The 17,382-nt window shown below is 46.9% G+C and overlaps 2 protein-coding genes across 4 annotated transcripts in view; both read right to left on the minus strand.

Moving 5' to 3' along the window:
- zmp:0000001236 (mastermind-like protein 2) overlaps positions 1 to 4,058 on the minus strand; it is a 32,823-nt gene extending 28,765 nt beyond the window's left edge. The window contains exon 1 of the mRNA XM_052078406.1: positions 2,686 to 4,058. Within this exon, the coding sequence (XP_051934366.1) occupies positions 2,686 to 3,126 (441 nt within the window). The 5' untranslated portion in view covers positions 3,127 to 4,058. The remainder of the gene's footprint in view (positions 1 to 2,685) is intronic.
- A 110-nt stretch (positions 4,059 to 4,168) lies between these two features.
- Positions 4,169 to 17,382, minus strand: part of gab2 (GRB2-associated binding protein 2) — a 36,366-nt gene continuing 23,152 nt past the window's right edge. For 2 of the 3 annotated variants that reach the window (XM_052078458.1, XM_052078459.1), the window contains 8 exons: positions 11,957 to 12,188; positions 9,624 to 10,189; positions 9,346 to 9,443; positions 8,446 to 8,725; positions 8,287 to 8,377; positions 7,648 to 7,750; positions 7,373 to 7,495; positions 4,169 to 7,022 (listed from right to left, as the gene is read on the minus strand). In XM_052078458.1, the coding sequence (XP_051934418.1) occupies positions 6,879 to 7,022; positions 7,373 to 7,495; positions 7,648 to 7,750; positions 8,287 to 8,377; positions 8,446 to 8,725; positions 9,346 to 9,443; positions 9,624 to 10,189; positions 11,957 to 12,188 (1,637 nt within the window). In that variant the 3' untranslated portion in view covers positions 4,169 to 6,878. Of the gene's footprint in view, positions 7,023 to 7,372; positions 7,496 to 7,647; positions 7,751 to 8,286; positions 8,378 to 8,445; positions 8,726 to 9,345; positions 9,444 to 9,623; positions 10,190 to 11,956; positions 12,189 to 12,933; positions 13,023 to 17,382 lie in introns of all 3 variants that reach the window. The other variant, XM_052078461.1, reaches the window with a different exon arrangement.

Here is a 17,382-nt window from a genome sequence, read left to right on the forward strand (position 1 = left end):
GCCCCAAATTTGTCAAAATGGCAAATGGCTACTTCAAATCAAAATGGCCGACATTCTGTTCTCTTATTTTGGACACAAGGGGACTTTTCCATTTGTTCTGTTTGATTGACATGTTCAGTGGATTACATATCGATCTGCGAAACATGTGTTGGGGGATGGGGGGGGGGGGGGGGCTAAACTGTTCACATTTTTCAGGGAGCGCTACAAAGTGAATTGTGGCGAGTCACGGTGAGAACCCCAACAACATATTTTCACCAGGATGAACATGCTTGCAAAAGTGGCATGGTGAGGCCTTCCACAAAGAGGAGATCGTGAACCATTATTGCCTGCTCTGGTACTTTGCTATCATAAAGCTAATCGGTTAATATAGAACGGCCCATTAGCGTCATCATTAGCGTCATTAGCATTAGCATTAGCGTCATCATACTCTTTCGAACATTGCAGTGACTCTCTATCGCCGCCTCAGGTATGAAGCAGAACTACAATGAGATTCAAAGCAACAACAAAAACAATTTTTTAAAAAAACAGTGTTTCACCATTGCCTCAGTGAGTGCACAGAGGCCTAACAAAGATCCTTGTGGTTGACATTTTTGTCAGCACTTTGTGAGCAGGATGTCCCGAGCGCCGCTAACTTCCCAGATCTGTCACCTGGGACAGGAATTGGGAAACAACAACAACAAAAAACCTTGCCTCCGAGTGCGCCGACGTGTTGATCAGCAGTCAAGGCCTGGTTGACGTTGACTAAACGCATACAGGAAGTGGATGCCGACGCGGCAAACGCACGGCGCTTTCAACCAGGCACTCGTGAAAGGCATCGTGATAATAAGGTAGCACAACAGAGCAAACTTGCCTTGGCTTTGCTCCATGGGGACAGCCCCCCCCCCCCCCCCCCAAAAAAGTCACAATAATAAGAGCAATCGTGCACATCTCTACTTCACTTCAAAATCGACTCATCGCCATCCAGGACGCATCAACGGCAGTTTTCAACAAAGTAGCAGATGACCACCAAAATAACCAATTGCCACTAAAATCACTTTCACGCATGCTGTGACTTGTGCCTTGATTAGAAAATACTCAATGCAGGAATGACGAAGTGAAGCCCCCCCCCCAAAAAAAAATTTTTTTAAATGCATTTGTGATGAATGTCTACTGGCTTGCAGTTGCGGCAGAAAATCAGGTGTCGTTTTTTTTTCTTGGTATGTGTAATCCTTCTTAGAACAACATCATAACTCTCGCTTGGCGGAGGTACAAAACATGAAGACGCAAAAGAATTATGGGAAATCTCTCTACGGCTCCTTCCCCGCGCTTCTTAAATTCCCTCCTTTGTTAATCTGCTCTCAACCGGCGCCGTTGTTCGAGCGCCGCCGCTCCCATAATCCTTTGCGGCCGCTCGGCCAAACTCCAGTGTGAACCGTCAATACTTGCCCGCTCCAAAGGCGCCATGCTAGCTTTGCCTTTCTGAAATCATAAATAACGACCTGGTCCTCATCGAGCTCGACGGTTTCAAGTTGGAACGGTTTGAGGTCGGTGAGGAAAAAAAAATCTCTTCATTTACTCATGGAAAAAAATAAATAAAATAAAAATCAAGGTCTAGAATAAATTGCAGTTCCGCAATAATCCCGAATGAAATGGTGACAAGGGGCCCCGCGTTGCGTTGTTGCCGCCTTGCTTCCATCACCACGAGAAAAGCAGATTAAGCTCCACCGCACGCACGCCGGCGGCTCATTTCCTGTTCGCGCTTACGTCTTCTGCCGCGCTCAGCACTTTTCTCGCACACACACAGAACATGATAATGATGATGCCTGACCTCGTCGAGACAAAAACATGGCGGGATGCTGAGGTGCCCTCCCGTCATGTTCCTCAAAGCGCAACAACACGTTCAACGCGCTGATTGCGCGCCGGGGCGAAAAGCGGCGTGACGTGAACTGAGCATCAGTGGAAAAATACATATTTGTTTTCCCCGAGCAGGGAACTGCCGTGTGGTTTCGGAAGCTTTTTTTGTTTGTTTGTTTGTTTTTTCGCAATATTTCACAGATTCTTCCCCCCCCCCCACTTTTTTTTGGTTCTGCATCCCATTTCTTTTGGGTGTGTTTCCACTGTCAACCACTAGATGGGGGCACACTAATTTAACGTGGTTTACATTTGAAAACAGGAAACAGGAAGTAAATTCAGCTCAGCTAAGATAGTTGAATGTTAACCCCCCCCCGCCCCCCCTTCAATACTACTTTGTTCGCAGTGTCTGTAGGTTCATTATATAATATATGTCTTTGAGTACGACTAGTGTCGTCATGTGTATTGTTGAGATAGTAAGTAAACTTTTTTTAGGATGGAAAAATAACGTTTACTTTAAACGCAGAGGGATCGTACTCTGTCACGTATTTTTGTGATCCATTGTCTTTCTATGTGAATATGTTGTGTATTTAAATGTGCTGGTAGTATTTTGAAAGTGACTTTAAACGAATAAAGTGACGTAAATGCTACATAATCCAAACAAGGTATTTTTATATCAGCGTTCTATAATGTTGTGGGGCGGGGAGGGGGGGCTGAAACGGAACCCCCGCGATGGAGCGGGATTATCCGTTGAAATTGACATTTCGGGAAGGGCTCCGTTTGTAAACCGGGTTTCTCTTCGCCTCTACTGAAGACGGTTGGTGAGCGTCACTGTGTCGAACATGCTGGACTCACCGCTATGCGCGTGGACATCTTGTGGTCCCCCTCGGCGCCCCTCAGCTCCCCGTTGGACGCCCTGGCGCCGTAGTCCGGCGGCGGCTGTCCGGCAGCCCCGCGGCCGCCCTTGTTCTTGCGAGTTCCGGGCCCCTGCTGCACGACGTTGAGCAGCTGCAGCGTGCTCTCGTGCTCGCGGTCCGAGCTCTCGGCCTGGCCGCGGCGGTAGCGGTCCTCGCAGGTGGAGTGGTGCCGCCTGCACAGCTCGATCCGGGCGCGGAGCCGTTCCACGATGGCGCTGTGCAGCTGCGGGACCGCCGAGCCGCGGACGCCCGCCGAGGGACCGCCGTGCGCGGCGGAGGCGGCGGCCAGGGAGCCCATGCCGGCCGCCAGCATCGGGGTGAAGGCGCCAGCGGCGGCGGCGGCGGCGGCGGCGGACTGAGCCGGGGTCGCCTCTCCCATCCGGGGGCGAGGGGAGGTCGGGGATCGACGGCTTTGGAAGGAGACTACTCTGCTAAGATCCCATGTGGGGGGGAAAATCCTGCAAAAATAGGACAGAAGTGGCTCCAAAGTGCGATAAAGACACACTGAAAAAGTCACACGATGAATTGGCGTCCTGCGAGGGGCGAACGTCTCATTAAAAGCACTTAATCCACTCTCGGATTCAATCAAATCGTCATTGACACATTTTCCATTCACAGTCACGGTCACGTGCTCCTCGCTGGGTCACCTAAAAATCGTCTTGGGGAGGAAAAGTGCCGAGTGAAAAAGTCGTCGAAAACTACACAGAATCCACTCGGAGTTCGTCTTGTTCTTTCCTCGCGCGGCGTGTCCTTGGATTGAGCTCCATCTCAAACAGTCCATTGACAGCGGCAGTGGAAGTGCGTGCGTGCGCGTGCATGAGGCAACAGAGAGTCTCATTGTGCGAACGTGACGCCTGCTGCGATGTGGCGCGCGCGCGCACGGACACCAGGAAGTAGATGGAAGCGCTCTGGCGTCATCTGGTGGACACATGAGGAAACGCGTGAAGAGTGGGGAGAACATGCAAACGCCACACAGGGAGGTGTGTGTGTGTGTCTCTCTCCATAATTTTATCTTCTGCATTGCACTATTTGATATATAAATTTGGGAGTTTTATCTTTACATACAGTATATATCTGTAGTCGTCAGACAAAATGACATATTGAAAACTCCTGTAGTTTTACAGAGTTTTGTATACAATGCATATTATCCATGAAAGGATGTAAAGGGTGCAACAACACGCACAATTCGCGGTTCGGGAATTCGATACTTAAGTCGTGTCATTCGATACTTTGGGTGTATGCAATAATGCATCCCCGTTGTGGAACGTCCCCCCGTCCTTCATTTCATGGACAGAGGGACACCACTTCTTTTCATGCGTGTCGCTCTCACAGTCACAAACGTTCTTTTCTGTATCTGGAAAGGACACGTTCATATAAATTGTGCATCTGTCTGTGAAAAAAAAAAGACTTGCACCAAGACGCTGACTTGTCGATTTATTCTACATCCACAGTTGACCATAATACATCAGGAATAACAAAGTCTCCATGAGCTGCACCACACTGGCTTTTTCTTTTCGTATTGCTTCACACAAATCGGGACAGGAGCACTCGCCGGACACTTCATTAGGCACACCCGCGCGACCTCATCATGAGATCCAAAACGCCGATTCGTCATCATGCCCGCTAGTATTCATGCAACAACGTGCCTGTTATTTGCGGTGGTGGCAACCAGGTGTACCTAATAATGCGGCCGGCGACTGCAGAAAGAGAGACGGGCCCCCTTCGACTTTGGGCGGGTACACAATAAATTAATAAATTAAGACACACGTATACACACACAAACAAACAGGAGCGGCCCGCAAACGATTTTACAGTAGTAGCAATACCAGTGGTTAAAAAGGAAACAAGAAGAACAAACATCATCACGTCTTACAAGTACAGTACGCCCCCCCCCCCTACGTCATCATATCACACGCTAGCACGATCACAGTCTAATAACACAACAATCACACACACACACACACACACACACGGGCGCGCGCCTCGTCTGATGGATTATAAATTACGTCATGAGCGGCTTCCATTTCGTTTTCCAACAGTCTGATATATATTTTCTTCAATTTTGCTTGCTCTGCACATGCAAACTGCCCAACTGCACATTTTTTTTCATTAAAAAAAAAAATCAAACAGTCGATCACATGGAATGTAAACGCACAACTGTAAGAAAAACTGCACGCTTCATTTTGCCTCCCTCCCTGATTGGAATATTGCGAAGGAGGACTACGACCATGATGAAACATAATGAGATTAAAGTCGTAATCTTGTGTGAATAAAGTTTGGGTGTGGGGACAAGAAAAACTGATTTAGATTGTTATTTTGTTTCAACACTTGTTGTAGTATGACGAGAATTAAGTTGCATTTTGGAGATTAAAAAATATCTTTTTGTGAAAAACAAGATTAGTCCTTTTCAAAACAATTTTACAACAGTAAATAATTGAGAATATAAATGTCAAAACAAAAGTTGTATCTTTTCCATGCAACAAATCTTAAATTTTTAAGAACCCCCCCTCCCCTGCAAATGTAATTTTAGGATGATAGTCTGTTAAATAACTGTAAAGAAATTCATGTGTAACATTCAAAATGTAAAGTTTATGAAAAAAAAAAGGGAAGGAATGGTTGGCTCAGACGTGTGGGGCAGATTCTGACATTCACGTGCTAAAATACAAAAATGTTTACTAGACCACTATTAACCCTTTCAGGGACATCGGGCACTGCAGTGGACAGCTTATCATGTTACCAGGTTACAAGTCATCAATATTGGTGCACAAAAGGGTTGAAAACATTTGGAAAAAAAGTGTTCTGAAGAAATTTTCAGAAATTTACCACATCAATCTCATCGCATTATTATACATATATTTTTTGGTCTTCTTCTCAGTGAGGACTTAATACTACTTTGTAGAGCTTGCTTGAGAGTAGGGGGGAAAGGGTTTCAAAAATGTATATAAAAAGCAGTAAAAAAATAGTAGAAAAATCATGAGGAGGCAATTAAGCTAGCAAAGTGGCTTTCATTAGAATCAAACACTTGGACTTGTGCCTAAATGCGACAAAAAGACCAAAGGAAGGCAAATCAATCGTGTGGGAGTAAGGCAATTCAAACCCGTGGACGCTCTGACTTAAAGAGGGGCCAATTTCTTGCCGTGAGTGCACTTTGTCAGGCGCCTGAGCGCATGGCTACATGGCTTGTATGGCGAGGGAGCGGCCATCTTGGTAAGGTCAGTGCACGTTAGGCATCGTGGACGCGGTATTCAACTCGCCTTGCCTCGACTCAATCGGCTTTGGCTTCAAATACCAACTGAGGCGACTCACAAAATCGCGGAACCTCTGAAACATTCGTAGTGTTTCGGGTCTGACCTAAACTTGGACTTTTTGTGACTTTTATTCCTAAAGGTTCAAGTCTTGTTGGGGCTCCATTTTGCCATATAAACCAGATTAACATTTATTTTTTTTGTTCTTGAATATAAAGTTGGGTCTCTCCACCTTTCCAACAACCGAGTTTGCGAGCTCGCTCAGCCATTTAGAATTTTGCCCAATTATGACATCAAAACTGTCCTTCACATAATCCCGCCCCCAAAACCAACTTTCTCCACCCATGACTTGGCAGCTGCGCTGTGGCAAGATTCTCCGCTTTCAGACTACGCGCAATCACCATCATGTCAAAAGCACCTGCTGCATTCGAGGCGAACGGGGTTGAGCAGCGGTTCGTTCGCACGAGATCGGACCGCCCCCTCAAAACAGGCTAATTCCATAAGGAGCGTAGAAAGACTGGGTGGAAACGTGCTTATTGGAGTGGCTAGAGTTGCTATATGCTAAATATAGCAAACAAAAAAACGTTGCTTATGTCAGCAACTGGACCACACTTGCGTTTAACATTTGGTACTTGGGCATAACCCCTGCAGCAGAGAGAGCCACACTATTGGAGAATTTGAGAGGAGGGGGGCAGCTATGGGGAAAAATTGCGTTGCCACAAAGGGCTCATATTTGGTCCATAAAAATAAATTATGGCAGAGAACAGGCATAGGTACTCTTAGTTATGGCTTTTTTAGTGGTCCGAACAGCAACACGCTCCCCCCCCCCCCCGTGTCCCCAACCCCCACCCTTTCCCAGTAATAGATACGTCACATGTACTCAGTGTCAAGACTTGACCGCCTTGGCGGGTTCAGTAGACTGCCTCACGTCGGTCCACTCCTGCATGGTGTTCTGCAGCGCCTGCGTCTTCTCCTTGTCCACCAGCACGTAGTCCACCTTCTCGTCAGACGTCACCGACGACGTCGACGGCTGCCGAGTGGCACAAAACACGTGAGTGACACGGCGGCCATGATGTGGAATTGAGATTTTGATGTTTGGCAGATTTTTTTTTTCCAATGACTGATTAATCGCAATTAATCGCAAGTTATTTTTAAAGAGCTTCTCTTGGCACATTGACATTTTTGATGCCTGATTAATCGCAATTAATCGCAAGTTATTTTTAAAGAGCTTCTCTTGGCACCTTGACGTTTACCATGACGTTTTTGATGCCTGATTAATCGCAATTAATCGCAAGTTATTTTTAAAGAGCTTCTCTTGGCACCTTGACGTTTACAACAACGAAATTAAGCAATTCAAGATGCAGTTGACGAGAATGTTACCTTCCTGTGTGCACAGGGCGAGCCAGGCTGGAAGTCCAGCGCCAAGTAGTCCACATTGCCGCTTTTGCGAAGGGCCGGACTGCTGGTGCCGCTCATGGCTGGCGAGGTAGACGCTGGGTTTTGCTATCGGGGGCAGGACGAGCGTCAACAAGGGTCAGTCGGGTCGTCATAAGTGGAGTTAAGTCTCCGCGAGATCGTATGACGTCATTACAGTTGTACGTCATCGCCGAGTCGTGCGACGCGAGTCCGCCGCCTCCCTTCCTGGAGGCACTCACCATAGCCACGTAGTTCTCCTCGCTGTCTGCAGAGTCGGTGCTGGTGATGCTTTGCGTGGAGATGGGGCGACAACGCTGCGACGACACGGAGTTCATGGCGGGCCTGTGGTGGTTCCAGTTGATATTGATTAAGATTAAGATTAAGAAAACCTTTATTAGTCTCGCAATGGAGAAATTCCAGATTCACAGCAGCAAAGTTATGAAAGGAAGAAGTAGAACAACAAAAAAATAGGAGCTGCTGGAAAGGCAGCCACTCTCGCGGCGCCATTTTGAAGTCAAAATAACAAAAATAACACAAGACAACACATAGGACGGAGACAGTCGTGCAATCTTCACCACTTTTCTGCATACACTTTGTTGTCTGAAGCAGTTATAGATGAAAGAGGAGAGGATCAAAGTGTCCTTTCACCAGTGGATCAGAGACATCATGCTGAAAAATGTGCACACGTCTGCTACAAGCAAAGTTTTGAAAGCAAACACGAAGCTGTAGCGTCCATTGACGAAAAGAGATTAGTTCACTTCTCCTGTCCCACATAATCCGCTTCAAACTCCAAGCCGCGACTCCCAGCTCCAAATCCGCATTGATGCATATTTGCCCAATATTCGCGTGCGTGCCTGCATGCGTGCGGTGAGACTCACATGGGCCGTGTCCAGGACATGGTGACCGGGCTCTTAAACGGCAGCTCGTCAATGAAGCCGTTGTTCTTCAGATCCAGAGGCGTTGGCTTGGCTGCGGAAGACAAAAGTGCACCGTCAGCACCATTTCACAGTCGGATTTCCAAGATGGCCGCCACTCACACTTCCTGTTGGGCTTGAGGTTGCGGTTGATGGGCGGCGGCGTGACGTCGCTGAGGCGGCCGGGCCGATGGCACAGCGAGGCGCTGCTGCCCTTGCGGGTGGGCAGCGTGGCCGAGAAGCCCGGGAAGTCAAAGTGGTGCGGCCCGGGGCTCATGGGGATGTACACGTTCTTGGGACTGTCGGCCTGGGCGGCGCTCAGCGGCGACGAGCCGGGGTTCATGGGCACGTAGTTGTCGTCCGAGTTGCCGCTGTCCGAGCGGGTCAGGGGGGTTCTGGTCCTCTGGGGAGGGGCGCACAGGTTGAGTGAGTATGATTAACGGCCGCTGCCGCGGGAATTTGTCTGATTGCACTGTAGTGGTCCGAATATGATTACGTGGGTTCCTTGAATGTCCCGAGTTTTTATTTGATTATTTTTTGGATTTGCGAGTGCAGAATTTTGGGAGTGACTCAACTCAATTTTCAACAAGCAGCAGTTTGGCAGATGAAATTAGCATGATTGTTTTTCAAAGGCGTAGAGTTGATTTTTTTCTCCACACCCAGTTGAAGTTTACCGTCAAACTCAACTTTAAACAAAGAGAATGTTACTTTTAGTATTTAAAAAAAATCTGCATCAATGTTGCAGTGCTATACAACCCTTTTAGCAACGGAATGAATAGAAACAGAGAAAGGCAATCAATCATGCATTATTTATCCTCTGCAAAGAGTGACTAATATTAGTGCCGTACTGATGAGCTGAGAGGAGTTAAGATGTCTCAAGAATACAGCACTCTGTCAGTCTTCTACTTCCCTCAGGTAGCCAGACACCAACAAGAGTGGCACAATGGCCATTCAATCGATGCAGGGCCAAAAAACCTTTTGGAGCGGGAAAACATATATTTAATGTTTATTTGGGCAACTTACCAGGTATGAGCTGTAGCCGTCGTTGACCGACTCCACAGACTGGCCTGAACTGTTGAAATGGATAGGACGCTGATGGGTGCTCGTTTCAAAGGAAGAGCCTATCAACAAGAAAGTACAATGAATCTCCACGAATCCACACAGGTAGACCAAGCCAACCGCGTCTTTTGTGCTATTTCCGAAACTCCCTAAAATGCCACGAGATGGCGCCAAAGCCCAGGTGCAGTCTCTGAAATCAACTTCAGTCACTCATCGGCTATGTGAAGCACTGCACTACGTACCTCTGTGCAGTCTAATGTTCTCCACAGCGGGTAGCGTATTCCTTCTGGGGATGACCGACACGGCGGTGGAAGCGTCGCCATTCTGGCTCCCGAGCGAGCGCGGACTCCCCCACTGCCCGTCCGAGCCGGGCTTGGGCGGCCTGGGCGGGGGCGCGCAGGACGACTCGGAGCTGGACGGCGTCAGCGTGTTGTGATTCTTATCAAACGTCCGCGGTATTTGGTAGAAGGAGCCGGGCGGCGTCGGGAGGTCGTAGTTGTCGGCGGCGGCGAGAGCGTTGCAGGGCGTCTGGAAGGAGTACACCTCCTCGTTCTCCAGGTCCAGCTCGGGCGGGCCGCCGTGGGCCTCGTAGCCCCGGGGCAGCACGTAACACGCCTCCTCCTGAGGGGAATCGTCGGGCGCGGACGGCAGTTGCTGCTGCTTGCCGGGCTTGGGGAGGCTGTAGAAGCCGTGCAGCTGAGCGCCCATCCCGTTCAGGCAGTGCGAGAAGCCGTGCGACAGCTTCTGGACGGCCGAGTCGCTGCCCAGGAAAACGTTGCTTCTCGTGGCCTGCGAGAAGCTGGCGCTCCTGCCGCAACAACACCATCGTTACGCCTCAAGAAAACAGACGGGCATCATGGATGCGACAGTCGAAACTCGGATGCGAGCGAGAGAGAGTGCGACTTTTGGCCGCTTAAATATTGGGGGTGCCGGGAGAATATTTTTCATGTTGTGATTTATCCTACACATCGTGGAGTCAAAACACATTGCAGATTGAATTATTCATATCACAAAATTGTGCGCGTTTTATTTTTGTAAAAGTAGAAAATGTATTCTCATTGTTAAAATAATTACCATCAATTCCAAGCTAAACGTCCCATGGGACGTTTCCGGCAAGTCTTCTGTCAACTTCATTCATTCAACAGGTTTAAAAGGATGTCGTTACCCTGGCGGCCAGCAGGAGGAGCCACAGAACTGCCAGAGAAACTACAAGCAGCATGACAATAGTGCTGACTTGATTGTTGCCTGCTTTAAGAGCTTGTTGCCGAGATGCTTAAAATAATAATAATAATAATAAAAATGACCTTGAAAGAGGGCTTGTTTGACCGTAGTTAGGCAGCTAATTCTGACTTAGGGGTCACCTTTCATCAGAACGTAACGATTTTTACCCTAGTCGTCCATCATTGTAAGACAATTAACATTGACGTGACGCTTTGAGGTCTGACGTCGACGAAGGCGGGGCGGGGTGGGGTACTTTGATAGCGGGGAAATCATACAGGGGGCAATGGCAATAAATGACTCATGGAGAGAAGGTTTCTTTTGTGTGCAAAGCTGATGAAATGGATGCCGAGCTTTTATGTTGGACCCGACTCAGCGGATTTCTGCGTAAGCGCGTGGGGAGGGGTGAGGGCTGTTGTGCCTTTGGCGGCAGTGGCGGGGGTAGCGGAGAGAAGGGGGACAAAAACATATTGCAAAGTGATGGATTGCAGCCGAGCCCTCATTGATCATCCGCTGCTCAGCAGCTTGTTGTTGTTAACAAACACATAAGGGTCCTGGAAGCTGAGGCGCATGTTGATGATGAAGATGGGGCGAAAATGCGCATTTGTGCCTCGTTAAAGCACACGAACGAACAGTTGTTTAGTTTTTTTCTTTTTCTTTTCGTGAAGTGCAATTTTGTCAATGTCAAATGAACATTGCTTAATATAAATCTCAAAAAACGGTGAGAGGGGTCGGCAGATAGCATGGATGCTAGTGCTAACACAATGTGAGACGGACCCTGGTTCGCTCACCACTTTTAATGGGAGTAGATGTGCATTTAAGCCTCAACTACGACTTTAAATAAACAAACGCTCCATTTAGTAAAACCGTGTATCGTCACGTCTTCAAAATAAACTTTAAACCAAGAACAATAGCTTTGATGCTAGTGCTAATGTAACATGAGAGCTTTCTAGACTGCTCCACCGCTGTTGACAAAAATAGTGGCAGATGTGAACATAAAACATTAAAAGTGGGGCATTGTCGCTAATGCTAACACAACGTGAGAGTGGTCCAGGCCGGTCGACCACAGTGGACGGACTTTAAGTAAACATTTACTGTTCATTTTATAAAACATTAAACATCACGTCTTTAAACAAACTTTGAATGAACAACATTAGCACTGATGCTAATGCTAACGCAGCTTGAGAGGTGTTTGGACTGGTCCACCTCATCTTTATTTTATTGAATTAATAAAAATGTGGAGTGAATGTGCAAATTGAGGGGGGGGGGGGCTGTGATCATCGTGTGTGTCTCCGACAGTGGAGGAAGCGCGACCAGCCTGTACGTTGACCCGGCAAACAGGAAGCGTGACCCTTACCGCACGCTCTCCGTCTTCCTGCTCATGCACTGGTGCAGGAGGAGGTAGTCCTGCGGCGCGCTGTTGGACAGGGCGCTGTGGTGCGAGTGGCGCACAGGCACGTCGAAGGTGAACAACACGGGCTGGCTGGAGTGGACGGGTGCCGACAATTTGCCGCCGACGGCGCTCAGGGGGGCCGCCGAGCCGGAATCATCTGCTCCAACGGAACGCGGCATCTGTTGCAGGCGGACATCTGCGTAGAAGGACAGAGGACACGCTATTGATTGGAACACGAAAGGCTGCCCGGCCGAAAGCTTTGGAAAGCTCAGAGGTGACCTTTCCTCCACAACGCACGAGGACACCTTTGAATGGCCAAATGACCAATTTGAAGCCATTTCAGTTCTGCTTTTGTCACTTTTATTGTCAGTGATCATCATGTGTTCACATCAGTGTGTTGACATTTGGACAAAAGGCAGTGACGTCAGCATTTCAATGTCATCATGGCAAATAAAGTTTTGTTTTCACCAAAAAGTCAAAATAAAAATATACGGTTTTGTTTCTTATTCAACTTTTTTTTTCCCAAAGGGTCTCACTCTTATTAATTTTACATGATTTTAAACATTTATTTTCAATATTTTGTCCGTTTTTAATCTTCATAGTATAATACAGTACACTCAAATCTAAATGACTCAAATTCATTTGGATTTTGGATCATTGTGCACACATGATCTGAAGCCCGCTTCGATCCTGCGCAGACAAAACAACCTCGCTGCCTTTTTTCGCTACCGTGTGACAAGCGGGATTGCTACATCAGAGCGCCGAAAGGGGCGGGGAGAATATCCACGGACGGGCAGGAGGCCATAGCAAGCGGAGGAAGAGGAGGAGAAAGAAAGCAGGCAGCGAGCCAATCCATCGATCCGAGGTGCCGCATGCAACTCGAGATGAGCATGAGCAAAAAAACAACAACAAAAACTAAACCTTCCCTGAAGCTAACTAACCTCTCAGTCACTGTAGCACAAATGGATTTCAGTTCCTGTATTTTTCTCATGCAGGGGAAAGCGTATCAGGTTTTTACTTGGAATACGCCCTTAAAAAAAAAAAAAAAGCATTTAAAATAACTAACTAAATGTTGACAATTGGGTCGTAATAATACAAATATCCTATGAATATATATTTTTTTTAAATCATTGTTTGGCTAAAAAAAATATATACAGTAGAGACTCATTTCTAGAGCACTTTCAAACAACAGCGATTCATGCACATGAATCAAAAGTAAGCCAGACAACAACAAACGACTAAATCAATAACGAAGGCAGTAAAAAAAAAAAAAAAAAAAAAAAGAAAAGAAAATTCTCTCTCTCTCAACAACAATAGCATGCAAAGTGAACCTCGGCATACTGGACAAAGCTACTATCAGAGAAGTGCTACTCTGCTTGGTTTCCATGTGCAGTAGCCCCAGAGGTCAAGCTGCTCTTTTGGAACGCTCAGATGAGCCATGATGTCACACACACACATTGCGTGTGTGAGAGAGTGTGTTGGCGGCTGGTGGTGGGATTGGGGCGGGGTATTCCAGTCAGACTAAAAGAGGTGAATGCCTGAGGGGGTAAAGCCTGTGCAATGGGACATCCAGGCCAGTGGACATCAGCCATCACACATGTAGGGAACCCCCACCCCCCCCTTAACAAACATACCCAGCACCCCCTGCTCCTCCTCCTTCCCCCCCACCGCAATGATTCTCAATTACACCACTGTTGTGAGTGATTCCACTCTCCTCCTCACCCCGCAAAAAGCTTTTGCAAAAAGCTTTCATGCAATGCCGTGATATCGGAGGCCCACTAACATTGGAAGCGATATCGATCGCTCTTCCAGAGACTCAGCCCCCACCCTCTCCGACCTTCCCATCATGGGCGCCCAGCCTGATTCGGTGGCAATCATTGAGGAGAGAGAGAGAGGGAGTGACGTGAAAGCAATCTCGAGTCTTAATCATGTTTTTTTTTCTTTCTTTATAGACGAGGACGACCGACATGTTTCACGCCGGACGCTAATGGGTTGGATGATGGATGTCACCGCTGGGACGCCATAATCATCCAGCCCCACTTAGCACAAAAAAGCATAAGTAGAGGATGGGCAACCCCCCCAACCGGTATTGTGCAAAATCCTTCATGTTTTCATTTTTTAGCTTTGGGCTACTCATTTTTGCTTTCAACCCTTTTTAGATATAGTGAATGAATACAAGTCAAATTTGCCAGTGGATCCTCCTAAAAACAAAACAACCCCCCCCCCCCCACCCTCCACTGGTTCATATGACAAAAACTCACATTAAAAATTTCAGTTTTAATGCTTCATATCGAACAGCAGGCACAACACCTGATATTAAGTTTGACATCGGCTGAAAGTGGCTTTCAATGTTTACACATTATGTCCACCAGATGGCGCACGTTTCCCTCCATTCAACGCGCGGAGCCGCATTCAATTAATATTTACAATTAAGCATCAAAATATTTGCCAGGCCACAATAATAAACGAACTGGTTGAGTTGTACCTCATGTTATGACCCACGAGGGCGTTAACAGCACAAGCGAGGACCTGAAGTGTCACGTGGAATCATGCAAATGTCATTTCCGAACTGTATTTCCCTTAGATTATTCTTGTCAAAACTACAAAAAAAAAAAAAGAAAAAAGAGAGAGAGAGAGACGTGCACTGGAAAACAACACATGGCCGGCATTCCGGGTCACAGAGTTCTCAAGTTCATCAGCTATTTCCCCAATTAGACTCCATAAAACATCAGCTCCTGTCTCATCTGCTCTTTGGACGTAATCGAATCGAAGGCCGATGCTGCATCTCGGGAGGCCAAAATTAGAACGCAGCTGGTCCACAGAGGATAAGCGACGTCTTTGTCGGAGTGGGGCTCATTTCCTTCCAGTCGGGCCAGAACTGGAGGAAGATGTGAAATAATATCATTTGAGAGGAGATATTACAAATAGAAGTGGAAGAGGAAGAAGTGGGGGGGGGGGGGGGGGGGGTGGAGTCAGCTTGGGCGACGTGAATGAAAAAGCTCCAAGCTGAGGCTTTGAATTTTCTCAATGTTGCACAAATTGCAATCACGCTTGAGATGATGACGACGGGCAAAGAGAGATAATTACACACACGCACAGGCGCACACACACACACACACACAATTCCTAATCAGTTAATTAATTAAACGGGTTATTTTTTTCACGTTGGCAATTTTGAGCAAGGCACTGCGCATAAGGCCTTTAAAAAAAAGTGGCCTAACATCCATCCATCCATTTTCGGAACCGTTGTATCCTCACGAGGGTCGCGGGTGTGCCGGATCCTATCCCAGCTGTCTTTGGGCAGTAGGCAGGCCGCCAATCGCAGGGGCACACAGAGACCAATAACCATCTGCGCTCACGCTCACACCTAGTGACAATTTGGAGTGTTCAATCAGCCCGCCATGCATGTTTTTGGAATGTGGGAGGAAACTGGAGTACCCGGAGAAAACCCACACAGGAGTACATGCAAACTCCACAAAGGGAGGCCGGAGGCGGGATCGAACCCACAACCTCTGCAATTTGAGGTCAACGCACTAACCACTGGACCACCACATGTATTTGGTTTTATTTTGTAGATTTGAATATCTTTTTTTTTAGCACATTTTTGTTGATTTCTTTGTTTTCCCGTTTTAAGAACGTATTCTTCATGGATTTGATTTGTGGAGACACACTTCAATCATATTCAAGAGTGGCCCATCATGGGGTTATAACATAATATTTTTTTCAAAAGACCACTCCAAGTCGTTAAGACAATTTGAATAACATTTTGATATGCTGTAAAAAAAAAAGCCTCCAATTCTAACTGCATATACACAAACACAGAATACTATTTTGCACCATTTACCGTCTCTACACGGACACAACAAAATCTACATACAAATTGGAAAAAGATACCGATCAATAAGCCTTGCAACTGCCCGTGTTGCATTTGAAACGTAAAGATAGAAAGAGCGGCAATTTCCTTAATGTGTTCACAGGAGATTAAAAAGGGGGGGGGGGGGGCACTGTCAGTGTCGCAGATTAACTGCAGTGGCCAAGTGGCGACCAATTGAGGGGATGCCAGGCTTCACTCTCTCTCTCTCTCACACACACACACACACACACACACACACACACACATACACACACACACACACACACACACACAGTTTTTTGAAAAACAAATCTGGGTGTTAAATTATTTTATTCAATTAAAAAAATATCGAAGGGCGGCCTGGTAGTCCAGTGGTTAGCACGTCGGCTTCACAGTGCAGAGGTACCAGGTTCGATTCCAGCTCCGGCCTCCCTGTGTGGAGTTTGCATGTTCTCCCCGGGGCTGTGTGGGTTTTCTCCGGGTACTCCGGTTTCCTCCCACATTCCAAAAACATGCGTGGCAGGCTGTTTGGACACTCTAAATTGTCCCTAGGTGTGAGTGTGAGCATGGATGGTTGTTCGTCTCTGTGTGCCCTGTGATTGGCTGGCAACCGATTCAGGGTGTCCCCCGCCTACTGCCCGGAGACGGCTGGGATAGGCTCCAGCACCCCCCGCGACCCTAGTGAGGATCAAGCGGCTCGGAAGATGAATGAATGAATGAATGAATGAATGAAAAAAAAATATCGAACATTGAAAAAAAAAATTAATAACGAATAGGTGTATCGGCAGTTGCCAAACCGAGAGTATTCTTTCTAATATTGCATCAGTATTTGTTTAGTTTGGTTTTTAGTCCAACTTTGTGGAATAGATTAATAACAAAAAAAAAAAAACTTCCTTGTACATAGTGCAGCCCAAACAGCAATTAGGTGAGTTTTTCAGTGAATAACAGAGGACAGGCTATATAAAAATAAAAATCCACAAAAGCGTCATCAATAGGAGGAAGTTCACTCAAACGAACAATGCAGGGACTGTTTTTGGTGAGAATAAAGAAATGATGACGGCAAAGCAGGCTAAAAGTAGAAATACTGCACATGGTGTGACTGAAAAAGATCTTATGACTCAGAACTTGCTCGAAAGTCAGTTGGGGATTCAACTTTGACTTGCTTGATTGTTGCCATGGTAACTCGCTTGAACTGGAAGGTTGCGACTTGAAACGTACGCGCACGTCTGCTGCTTAGCGGGAAAAACGTCACCGCTTAAAAGAGAAGCCGATCTTACTGTTGATGTAAGAGATTCCACGGATGGCACAAGACGGGAACTAAATAAAGATTAAAAAAAAGAAAAGAAAAAGTCAGTTTATAGAGAGTTTATATTGTACAAAAAAATAATAATAATAACATTGGGAAATTTTAAAGGTTCATCGGTAATGAAACCCAAGTCACATTTGAACTCAAGCAGACGTACGTGCACGGCGACAAAAGCGAAAGAGACGACAAAACGGAGGCGGCGGCTTCATTTCTGAACAGGTGCAGGAGCTT

The sequence above is a fragment of the Hippocampus zosterae genome, chromosome 10, assembly GCF_025434085.1.
Source record: "Hippocampus zosterae strain Florida chromosome 10, ASM2543408v3, whole genome shotgun sequence".
Lineage (NCBI taxonomy): Eukaryota > Metazoa > Chordata > Actinopteri > Syngnathiformes > Syngnathidae > Hippocampus > Hippocampus zosterae.